Genomic DNA, 12,842 nt, shown 5'->3' on the forward strand with positions numbered 1-12,842 from the left:
TATGCAGCCAACAAACATATTAAAAAAAAAAAAAGCTCATCATCACTGGTCATTAGAGAAATGCAAATCAAAACCACAATGAGAGATCATGTCACACCAGTTAGAATGGCAATCATTTAATAAGTCAGGAAACAACAGTTGCTGGAGAGGATGTGGAGAAATAGGAATGCTTTTACACTGTTGGTGGGAGTGTAAATTAGTTCAAACATTGTGGAGACAGTGTGGCAATTCCTCAAAGATCTAGAACTAGAAATACCATCTGATCTAGCAATCCCATTACTGGGTATATACCCAAAGAATTATAAATCATTCTGCTATAAGGACACATGCACAGATACGTTTATTGCAGTACTGTTCACAATAGCAAAGGGTTGAAACCAACCCAAATGCCCATCAATGATAGACTGGATAAAGAAAATGTGGCACATATACATCATGGAAAACTATGCAGCAATAAAAAATGAAGAGTTCATGTCCTTTGCAGGGACATAGATAAAGCTGGAAACCATCATTCTCAGCAAACTAACACAGGAACAGAAAAACAAATGCTGCATGTTCTCACTTATAAGTGGGAGTTGAACAATGAAAACGCATGGACACAGAGAGGGGAACATCACACACTGGGGCCTGTCAGGGGCTGATGGGAAACCAGCAGAAGGATAGCATTAGGAGAAATACCTAATGTAAATAACAGGTTGACAGGTGCCACAAACCACTATGGCATGTGTATACCTACAAACCTGCACATGTACCCCAGAACTTAAAGTACAATTTAAAAAACAAAAGAAAGAAATAGTAGATGAAAACATGAGCTTCCCTTTAAAACTCCGAGGTAAGAAAGAACTTTTTATTCATCACTCAAAGAGAAGACATAAAATTAAAGACTGACAGATTCAAAATATGCACATTAAGAACAAAAAGCAATGAAAATAACTGAGAAAAAATACTTCTGTGTATAACAAAAATCTCATCTTCCTCAAAATAATATGGAGCTCTTAGAGATCACTAAATGTAAGACCAAATAATCTAATGTTTTTAAAAGACAAAGGTTATGAATAAGCAGTTCACAAAAAGTAAATACAAATGACCCTTTAACACATGGAAAGTGAAAAATTCCAACAAGGTATCATTTTTTATCCTTCATAATGACAAAGATCCAAATTTTTTATCACATTTTATTAGAAGGGTAGAGAAAAATAGGCACTCTAAAACCACTGTAGTGGGAGTGCATACTGGAACACCCTCTTAGAGAGCATTTTGGGAATACCTAACCAGATACATTTGCTCTTTGACCTAGAATCCCATTTCTGAGGATTTATTTAATAGATATATCTGCACACATTATGAAAATGTCTTATGTACATAGTAATTCAAATCAGAAGACTGAAAAATCACAAATATCCATCAGTAGAGGATTAAATAAATTTTAATAATCCTATAATAGGATATTATACAACTATTAAAATATTATCACAAAGAAAGCCTCCTTGTGTGGGAAGATCTGAGAGATATGTTGTTAAAAGAAAAAAAGCAAGGTACAGAATATAGTGTTAACTATGTTATCTTTTGTATTTATATTTGAATAAAGAAATTCTATGAAAACTAACATAACTATTTATTTGCATTCAAGACAGGAAAAGGAGCTACTAATAGAAAGCACAAATGGTGAAGGAATGGGAACCAGACTTTTCATTGTATATCTTTTTATAGTATTTTGATTTTTTAACCATGTGTATGCACTATCTATTCAAAGAAGGAAATGTACATATATATAAAGAGACTATTATATAGAGATACACAGGTATATAGAGAGACTATATATATGTATATATATATATATACACACACACACACACACATGTATACATATCTCTCTCTGTATCTATAAAGAAACCATGCTACACACCTAAAAATTAATCACTGCATAGCATTCTAAGGCATAAAGTCAGCTATAAGCACGTGTGCTAAACTGTCAAATGAAGATATAGGATATTCAAATGGTTTCACATTCCACTATAAATAGGGTCCTATTTGTAGCACAGAACACTTTCACCTATAGTAAAAGGTTTCATTTCACCATTAATTTTCCCTATAATATCTTTATTATTTAAATCCTTACATTAATTTTAGACATTTTCTAGGCCTCTGAAATAAAATATCCATATCCTTTAACTGACTCTCACCCAGTATGTAAACCAGTGGCCTTCATTTAGCCCTTTTCCACTGTACATATTTATATTTTCAAAGTTTCCCCCCAATTGTTAGCCTATAAATTTTAAAGATAAATTCCACCTGTTAACCAAATCCAAACAGAATATACTAAAGAAACCAAACAGTGCTTCTCAAAATTTAATGGACATGCAAATCATTTAGGAGTCTTATTAAAATATACATTCTTATCCAGTACTCTGGGGTAGGACTCAGGATTCTGCATTTGTAATACTTTTCCAGAGGTACTGATACTACCTGTCTTTAAAACAAGGTGAGTAAGTTAGCAGAATGGCACAGCAAAAGCGTGCTGAGCCCATAAAACACAGTGGATAGTAAAACTCTAAAAAAGACTAATGAAAGTTCTTTCAATTCACTTGAGTTGGAATACATTCAACACTATTTGAAACAAATCAACCAGTGACCAGCACTGGAAAGTTTTTCTTTTACAAAGATTCACTGTAACAGTGTTTCTCATCCCACTTTGACCTTATAGATACATTCTTTTGGCTATCTTCTGACTGTATCACTCCCTTTTTTTTTTTTTTTTTTTTTTTTTTTTTTTTTTTTTTTTTGTGTCGATCTGTAGCACAGGCTCGAGTGCAGAGGTGCAATCTCAGCTCACTGCAACCTCCACCTCCTGGGTTTAACAGATTCTCCTGCCTCAGCCTCCTGAGTAGCTGGGATTACAGGCGTGTGCCACCATGTCCGGCTATTTTTATTTTTTGTCCTTTTAATACAGACAGGGTTTCACCATGTTGGTCAGGCTGGTTGCGGACTCCTTACCTCATGATCCACCCAACTCAGCCTCCCAAAGTGCTGGGATTACAGGCATGAGCAACTGTGCCCGGCCCATCACTCCTTTTTTTAAAATGTTTCAATGGTTCCACCATGCCCTGCTTTCCATTATTTTTTTTTTACTATTGTTCTTAAAATATTCACTAATTAGAAGTGTTGTCAGATGCGGGATTTGTTAGCAGTGTATATTTAATATCACCTCTATCTATTCCATAAGGTTATTATAAGAAACGAAAGATAATATATGAGAAAACACACTGAAAAAATACAAAACACTATGTAATTAACTACAAGCCGTCTCCCACGTTGCAGCAAACAAAGGATATCACATCCAGAATGGTCTAGAAAATTCTTCATGAGACTTTATGGAATGAATATATAATTAAGTGCCTTATAATGCTCTCTTTATTGGAGGCAGTATGTTGTTTATAAGAAACTAAAACTAGTTTCAAACTAAGAACTGTTCCTTTTCTATCCCCTATTCCTTCTTATGTTTATATTTCTATTCAGCATCTAAATTGCTTTTTTCTATTTGTATAAAATGTTATAGGGGAGAAAGTCACCTTATTTTCTGAGAAAAAGATTTCTTTTTACAGCAATTCAAAACATTACCCCTTGTTTCCCCCAAATATATTCAAATTGTGACTGGGAAAAAAAGTCTACATATATAAATATGCATTAGTTATCAGGAAAATACAAATCAAAACCGCAATGATATACCATTTCACACCCATTAGAATGGTTAGAATTAGAAAGTCAGATCACAACCAGTGCTGGCCAATATGTGAAGAAACTGAAACCTTCATATACTGCTAGCAAGAATGTAAAACAGTACAACCACTTTGGAAAATGGTCTAGCAGTTCCTTAAACTGTTACCACAGGACCCAGGAGTTCAACTCCTAAATATAGACCAAGACAGATGAAAACATATATCCATGCAAAAACCTGTACACAAAGGATCATAGAGGCATATCAAAAAGGTATCTATGGGGTTCAGAACACATCACTCCATATGTGTTCTGGTATCCTGACATTTGAAAAAATGGCAGAAGCGGGGAAGTCTTTCTGATCTTGCCCTCACCCTTCTCCCCTGAAGCAGGCCATAAAAGAATTATCTGATCTTCCTCTAAAGTAAGTCATGAAATCTTTATTACAGCAGTCCCTATCCTATACACAAAGGAAAATAAGTATCCTTATTTCTGAAGACACAGAGACACAAATAATCTGAACCAACGGGCCTTACTAAGTTCCCTCCAGTTTACTGCCATTAGGTCATATCCTATTTTCCTCCACTCATACTTCAGTATGTCTATCTAGAAAAACAGTTTTCCCTGTTCATTTGGGTCTTCATTTCCAAAGATTCCTGTGTCAGTAAAATGTACATTAAAATAAATTTGAATGATTTTTCTCTTGTTAATCTGTCTTTTTTATAGGTGCCTCAGCCAGGGACATAGCAATGGGTGAGGAAAAGGTATTACTTTTTTCTCCCCTACGGTGGAAACAACTCAAATGTCCATCAACAGACAAATGGAAAAAGAAAATGTGGTATATCCATTCAATAGACTATTATTCAGCATTTTTTTTAAATGAAGACCTGATACATGCATGTTACAACATGGACGACTCTTAAAAACACCATGCTAAGTGAAAGAAGTCGGGAACAAAAGACCACATATTATATAATTCCTTTTATATGAAATTCCAGAACAGGAAAATCCATAGAAAGAGAGTAAATCGGTGGTTTCTTAGGCTTAGGGGCTTGGAGTGCGGAAAATGGGGAGATGCTGCACTGAGAATTACAAGTATGAGGTTTCTTTTGGGGATGACAAAATAGTACTAAAGTTGTGATAAATGTTATACATATCCATGAATAATACTTTAAAAAACCATTGACTTGTATACTTTAAATAGATGAATTGTTTACTAAGTTAATTATATTTCAGAGCTACTTTAAGAATATAAATATCCATGAATTAAGAACAAAAACTCCCCATTTGACTACATAATTACAGCTGTAGTGTTTTTTAAAAAGAACAAAAGCAGTATTATTTTTAGTTGCTAGAGTTAAACTTCTACTAACTTAATCTCTAGGCTGGAAACCTGAGACAACTTCAACTCATGACCAAGTCTCACTGATTCTTCCATCATTACCTCTGACTTTCCCATGTTCTTACCCTGCCATCCTGTCTGGGCTCCGGTTACTTCATGTCTGCCCTAACCACTTTTACCATTTGCTTTTTCCAAATCAAACACATCTAGCTTTTAAACCCAATTACGATTTTCTCAATAACTTTCTCAGAAAGCTAATGTCCCTCAGAGCAAATTTAGATTGTTCCCACTAGCATGCAGGGTATTCTAATCTGCTTCCTACTCTGTCTCCCAACCCAGCTTCATTTCCTAGTACTGTTCATCCAATAAGAGAACACTTTGTTCAAACCAGAGCTGTCTCTTCAGTGTCCCTTCTACATACTACATCCATTCATTTATCTGCTTTACACTGGGCTATTCTATTCTGATACTTATTCTCCATATTTACCTGTATCCTACAAATCATTCAAGGTCCATTTCAAAACACCACATTACTCATGAGAGATTTGTGGGGAACTCCAACTACAAATGATTTCTTACATTTCCTAGCCACTTCTAGGGCTTACTATCTGTGCTGCATATCTTAGCATCTGATTTACATGTCATTCATCTAAGCATTTGATTTACATTCCACATATTTTAGCATTTGATTTACCTGCCACATATTTTAGCTGTTGATTTACCTACCATCTCATTGTATGCCTTTCTAGTTTTCCAAAAGAAACATCTTATTTCAATAAGATCATTACTTCCTTAAGGTCTATCACTTTTTTTTATATCACTGAAATCACATAGCATAGTGCTAGGCCCAAAATACATACTCGGAATTTTCAGAATTAAACTGCTGTTTCTATTAACTGTGAAGTGTAACTCACCACCATATTTCCCATCGTTTTACATACCTTTTTACTATAAATGAAGTTAAAGAAACCGAAGTCCAAAACATAAATACAGTACCTTATCATACTGACAGACAATTATATTATCCGTATCAAACAGGTCTGGCACATCCTGTTCACTAACATCATCTCCAGAATTTAAAGGGTCCTAAAGATGAAAGATGATCTCATTAAGGAATTTTATGATGCTTTAAATTTTTTAAAGATAAAGAGATACATAGAAATAAAGGAACTTGGCTGGGCACGGTGGCTCACACCTATAATCCCAATACTATGGGAGGCCTAGGCAAGCAGATTGTTTGGGGCCAGGAGTTCAAGACTAGCTTTGGCACCATGGTGAAATCCCACCTCTACCAAAAATACAAAAAAAATAACTTGGCATGGTGGCACACACCTGTAAACCCAGCTACTCAGGAGGGTAAGATAAGAGAATCATCTGAGCCCAGTAAGTTGAGGCTGCAGTGAGTCATGATTGTACCACTGCACTCAAGCTTGAGTGACAGAGTGAGACTCCCATCTCAAAAAACAAAACAAAGAAATAAAGGAACCTGGAGCAGCAGAAATAGAACTGTACTTAAAAGTCAAACAGCCTGAGTTTAAATCCCTGTTCTAGCTGGGTACAGTGGCTCGCTCTTATAACCCCAGCACTTTGAAAAGCCGACACAAGCAGATCACTTGAGCCCAGGAGTTTGAGACCAACCTGGCCAACATGGTGAAATCCCATCTCTACTGAAAATACAAATATAAGCTGGGCATGGTGGTATGCCTGTAATCCCAGCTACTCAGGAGACTGAGGCATGAGAATCATTTGAACCCAGGAGGCAGAGGTTGCAGTGAGTCAAGATCATACCATTGAGCTCCAGCCCGGGGTACAGAGTGAGACCCTGTCTTACAAAATAATAATAATAATTAAAAAGTAAATCCTTGTTTGGCCACTTAGTAATTACAAAACTGACATTGGGCAAGTTACTAGAACTCTCCATATCTCAGTTCCTCATGTGTAAAATCAGGCTAGCAATAAGACCCATAGGACATTGGGACTATTAAGACAAGGCAGGTAAGACTTAGTATGATACCTGGCACATATGTAAGGCTCCCATAAATGATAGCTAATACTACTTATATACTTTTTAATAAGCACACTCTACCTGGATTTTATGACATTTATTAGAATTAGAGCAGATACTATATGTTTCTACCCAGGCTGCCTTCTTTAACCGCCACTCCCATTCCCTAGATCGCCTACTACCTCTAGTTAAGACCAATAGAGAAGCCCATTCCCAAATATTTAATATGGGTTTTAAATTACAGTTGAAGATTAAAAGTTTAAATCCCACCATATAAATAATTTTGTTTTGTTTTGTTTTGTTTTGTTTTGTTTTGTTTTGTTTTTTTGAGACAGAATCTTGCTCTGTTGCCCGGACTGAAGTGCCGTGGCACTTCTTGGCTCACTACAACCTCTGTCTCCTGGGTTCAAGCAATTCTCTTGCCTCAGCCTCCTAAGCAGCTGGCTTTACAGGCATGCACCACTATATGCAGCTAATTTTTGTATTATTAGTAGAGACGGGATTCACCATGTTGGCCAATCTGGCCTCGAACTTCAAACCTCAAATGATCCACCTGCTTCATCTCCCGAAGTGCTGGGATTACAAGCATGAGCCACCATGCCCGGCCCCAAGTAAGTCTTATTTTAAAAGAGTAAGTCAATATTAATCTTGCTAATCCTTTTGGTTCCAAAGCATAATAAAATAGAAATGTTATAAATTAATAAAGAAAGTCCCAACTCAAAAGTCATCCTTACCTCTTCTACAATGTCTTGAGAGTCTTCATTATCACTACTGTTTGCAGCAGAATCCTCATTTGAAATACTGTCAGCTTCTTCTTCAAGAACCTTCAGATCTTCCGTATCAATAATCCCTAGAAGTTCATTCTCATCTACATCTCTTGCATTTCCTATTTCCTCACTGGAAGATGTATCACCAGTTCCATCTACTTGAATTATTTCATTCATATCATCATCGGTAACCTGAATGCTTAAATCTACCTGACAATTAGAATCCTAAAAAGAGAAAGAAATAAAATAAAGCTCAAGTCAAATAAGTTATATAAAATATTGAATCCAAATTTAAAATTAACACATTCTATAAATGGTCACTTCAAGCAAATTTCTGCCTTAAACATTAAAACCTATCTTTGAATTTTAGAATTACCCCTAGCATTTCTATGTAATGTAGGAATAACTTTTTAAATGATAAATAAAGTAACTCACAATCATAAGTAGACAGCAACTGAGTTCATTACTTTAAGATAATATTTACCAGTTTTGACGCATACCATCTTAAATTTATGTAGTACCTATTAGGCTTTAACTATTTCATTTGACTTTAAACAATAATTCAATGAAGCAGAAAAGACAAATGTCATTGTGCTTAATGGATAAATAAAAATGTAAATGATTACACTAAGTGAAATCACCCAAACACAGAAGAAAAAATTTTATATGATTCTGCTTACATGAGGCACCTAGAATAGGCAAATTCATAGAAACAGATAGTAAAATTGAGGTTGCTAGGGGCTATGAATAGGGGAATGAAAAGTTATTGTTTAATGGGTACAGAGTTTCTATTTGAGAAGACGAAAAGAGAAATAGAGAGTGGTGATGGTTGCATAACACTGTGAATTACTCAGTACCACTGAAATGTACACCTAAAAATGGGTATAATAGCAAATTTTTACGTTATATATATTTCACCTCAACAAAAATTAAAAATATACAAAGGAAATTCAGTAATCACCTCTGGTCACATAGATGGCTATTATTTTTATCATTACCTTCATCTAGCACAGTTAACAAATAAACCCCTCTGCCAGTATTTTATAGGCATTTTCTAATTTAAATCTGAAAGTAATACACTGAGAAATAAGATACTATGGCTTACCAAGCTCACAAAACCAGGAAAACATGAACCAGGATTCAAACCCAAGTTTGATTATGGAGACTACACTCTTCACTCTTCTATGTAGGCTTCTATATTGGTCATACCATATTACTCCTCCCCCCATTAGTTTGTCATAGACAGGACAAAGATCAATAAAATTTCAAGCACCTTAAGATCAGGGGCTGTCTTATATGATTATATATGCTACAGAATCTATAGTAGTAGTTCTTAACCTCTTTGGAGAAGTCAGAGGCCCCTTGAAAACTTGGTGAAAGCTCCAGATGCTATGATGCTGGTTGTTTCGGAAACCCATACATATACTGACACACGTATTGCATAAATAAGAGGTTACATTAGCTTTAAGATTGGAGTATGAAGTGTAGCCCAAGCATATGGAAAGGAATAAGAAATATAAAGGATTATATAAGTGAAATAAGGCAAACACAAAAGGACAAATCTTATACAACTTCGCTTATATAAGGCACCTAGAACAGGCAAGTTCATAAAAACAGAAAGTAAAATCAAGGTTTCCAGGGGCTATGAAGAGGGGAATGAAGAGTAATACAGCACCCAAAGAGCCTTCATCATATCGGCCTGGGAAGTCTTGGGAATCTGCAGGCAGATTCCAACAGAAGCCAAGAAGTTTTACTAAGGTTTGAACAGATGCCCTTTATTCATCTTTCTTCTGAGTTTGCAAGTCATAGGTGATGTTTAATAATACACATCTCAATAACTTAAGACACAGCTTTATTAATATGCATATACTCAACTTATTTTCTGAGTGAACAACTGCCCTTCTAGGATTCAAACTCATATGAATGTTACCAATAATGAACCTCAAAAAAGTATTCCCAACAAATAATCCTGTGTAGAAAAATTCAAATTAATAGACTAAAATTACATGTTTCCATGTAATTAATTTTTACTAGATTGGAAACAGATTTCCTTCACAGATGAAATATAAGGAATATCACATGTATGCAAAAATTAATGGCTATGTGCTCAAAAATGAAAACAAGTCCAAATTACATAAATAAGTTTTTATTCTGCTAAGAATAAGAGAAATCTTAGAGGGTCCACTGCCCATAATGTAAAAGCTGAAAAGAATGCCTCTACCACACTAACAATGAATAAAAGCTGGATAAATTACAAAATCACAACTTTTCTTGAAGCAGCCCGAAATCCAAGAAGGGATAGCCCTTACAGATGAGACATACAAACATATCTCTCTATAAGAAGAGTAATGCCCATTTCCAACTGTAAATACTATTTATGTCAGTCTCTCCTTTCCTGTATAAGATGTCTGACATTCAATCAAAAATAATGAAGCTGGGCATGGCCACTCATGCCTGTAATCCCAGTACTTTGGGAGGCCAAAGCTGGCAGATTGCTTGAGCCCAGAAGTTCAGGACTAGTCTGGAAAACATAGCAAGATGCCATATCTACAAAAAATACAAAAAAAAAATTAGCTGGGATTTGTGGTGCATGCTGAGGAGGTGGAATCAAGAAGATCACCTGATCCCAGGAAGGTTGAGCCTGCAGTGAGCTGTAATTGCACCACTGCACTCCAGCCTAAATGACAGAGTGAGACCCTTCTCAAAAATAATAATAATAAACAAAAAAGCAACAAAAACCAACCATCACACAGCAAAGCAATCAAGAGAACCAGACTCAGAGATAGAATTGTCAGACTATGATTGATACGTCAAATAATCTAGTGAAAAAAGTGGGAAAAAAATGCATGAACAAATAAAGAATTTCAGCATAGATAACAAGTTTGGGGAGTTAGGGAAAGAAAGAAAATAGAAAAAAGAATTTCAGCACAAAATTCTAAAAATAAACACTACAATATCAGAGTAAAAATTTCATCTGAAGGGGTCATCAATAGATGTGACGTGGCCAAGAAAAGAATCAAAAGCCCTCAGGAAAACAGAAAAAAAGGAAGAAACACACACACACACACACACACACACACATACCCTGACAAGTTGATTAATAAATCTATTAAATAAAAATGGCCTAAACATCTCATTTAAAAGATTTAGACTGGATTAAATTAGTAAGACCCAACCATATGCTGTCTATAATAAATTCACTTTAACTACAATGACACAGGTAAGTTAAAAGTAAATTAACAGAAAAAAAACACATACCATGCAAACACTAATCAAAATAAACCTAAAACTGCTGTATTGATATCAGAAAAAAATAAACTTCAGAACCAGAAATATTACCAGAGATAAATAAAAGCATTACAAAATTATAAAGGGATCAACTGAAGAAGATGACTATCCTTAATACTTGTACACCTATCAACCTAGCTTCAAAAATACATAAACTAAAAAGTAATGAAACTAAAAAAAGAAATAGACAAATCCACAATTATGGCTGAAGACTTAACATTCCTCTCTCAGTACTCAATAGAAAAAGTGAACTGAAATTCAGTAAAGATATGGAAACCCTGGACAATGCAACCAGCCCACTTGACCTAATTAATATATGTATATGGAACACTCCACTCAAAAATAACCAAATAGCTTCAAGAGGACACATCATGTTCACCAAGATAAACTGTATTCTGAAACATAAAACAAACACTGACAAATTTAAAATACATAAAGTATGTTCTCTGACCACAAAGGAATTACACTAAAAACCAATAACAGAAAGGTATCTGGAAAATCCGCCAAATATTTAAAAATTAAACATCACAATTCTAAATACCCATGGGTCAAAGACTAAATTGTAAGAGAAATTAAAAAATAATTTTAATTTAATGTAAATGAAAGCATAATGTCAAATTGAGACGTACCCAAAGCAGTACCTAGAGAGAAATATATCACATTAAATTATTTTATCAGAAAATAAGTACATCTCAAATCAATTGCCTAATATTCCACATTAAGAAACTAGAAAAGGAAGGCCAAAATAAGTCCAAAGTAAACAGAAGGAAGGAAACAATAAAAAGTTTAAAAGGGAAAAAAGTGAAATTGAAAACCAAAAAAAAAAGAGAGAGATAAATCAGTAAGGCCAAAAGTTCATTCTTTGAAATTCTCAATAAAATGGAAAAACCTGGCAAGGCAAAGTGGCTCACACCTGTAATCCCAGCTCTTTAGGAGGCAAGGCAGGTGGATCACTTGAGGTCAAGAGTTGGAGACCAGCCTTGCATGATGAAACCTAATCTCTACTAAAAATACAAAAATTAGTCAGATGTGGTGGCGCAAACCTGTAATCCCAGCTAGTGGGGTGGCTGAGGCACAAGAATGACTTGAACCCAGGAGACACAGGTTGCAGTGAGCCAAGATCATGCCACCTGAACTCCAGCCTGAACAACAGAGACTGTTAAAAAAAAAAAAAAAAAAAAAAATCAAAAAACTTCTAGCATGACAGAGAGAGAGAGCAAGAGAGACAGACAGAAGACACAAGCAAATGGCATTAAGAATTAAAGAAGGAATGTTAAATAGACCCTAAGGGCATTAAAAGAATGTACTATCACCTTTCGATAAATCTTACAACTTAAATGGATATATTCATTGAAAGAAATTACCAAAATTTAATCAAGAAGAAACAGATAACCTAAAGAGATGTATCAGTTAAAGAAATTATATTCCCTTAAAAACCTTCCCACAAAGAAAAATTCAGAATTTTTCTAATACCCAGCACAAAAAAAGGAAACTGCAGACCAGTATTCCTCATGAACATTGAGGCAAAAATCCACAACAAAATCTTAGCAAATTGACTACAACAATATATAAAATGAGTAACACAACATGACTGAAGGAAGTTTATCCTGGGAATGCATTTGAAAGTTGAACATTCAAAAGTCAATCAGTGTATCTCGCCACATCAAAACATGAAAGAAGGAAATCCATTTATTTCAATAGACATAGAGGAAAATTGTTTTCACTT

The 12,842-nt window shown here is 34.9% G+C and overlaps 1 protein-coding gene across 2 annotated transcripts in view; it reads right to left on the reverse strand.

Annotated features, from left to right (window-relative positions):
* The window catches only part of GTF2A1L (general transcription factor IIA subunit 1 like), a 73,829-nt gene that overhangs the window by 10,596 nt on the left and 50,391 nt on the right, over positions 1-12,842 (reverse strand). For both annotated transcript variants that reach the window (XM_017548518.2, XM_037745722.1), the window contains 2 exons: positions 7,796-8,053; positions 6,053-6,142 (listed from right to left, as the gene is read on the reverse strand). In XM_017548518.2, the coding sequence (XP_017404007.1) occupies positions 6,053-6,142; positions 7,796-8,053 (348 nt within the window). The remainder of the gene's footprint in view (positions 1-6,052; positions 6,143-7,795; positions 8,054-12,842) is intronic.

Source organism: Cebus imitator, unplaced genomic scaffold (assembly GCF_001604975.1).
Source record: "Cebus imitator isolate Cc_AM_T3 unplaced genomic scaffold, Cebus_imitator-1.0 Scaffold209, whole genome shotgun sequence".
Classification (NCBI taxonomy): domain Eukaryota; kingdom Metazoa; phylum Chordata; class Mammalia; order Primates; family Cebidae; genus Cebus; species Cebus imitator.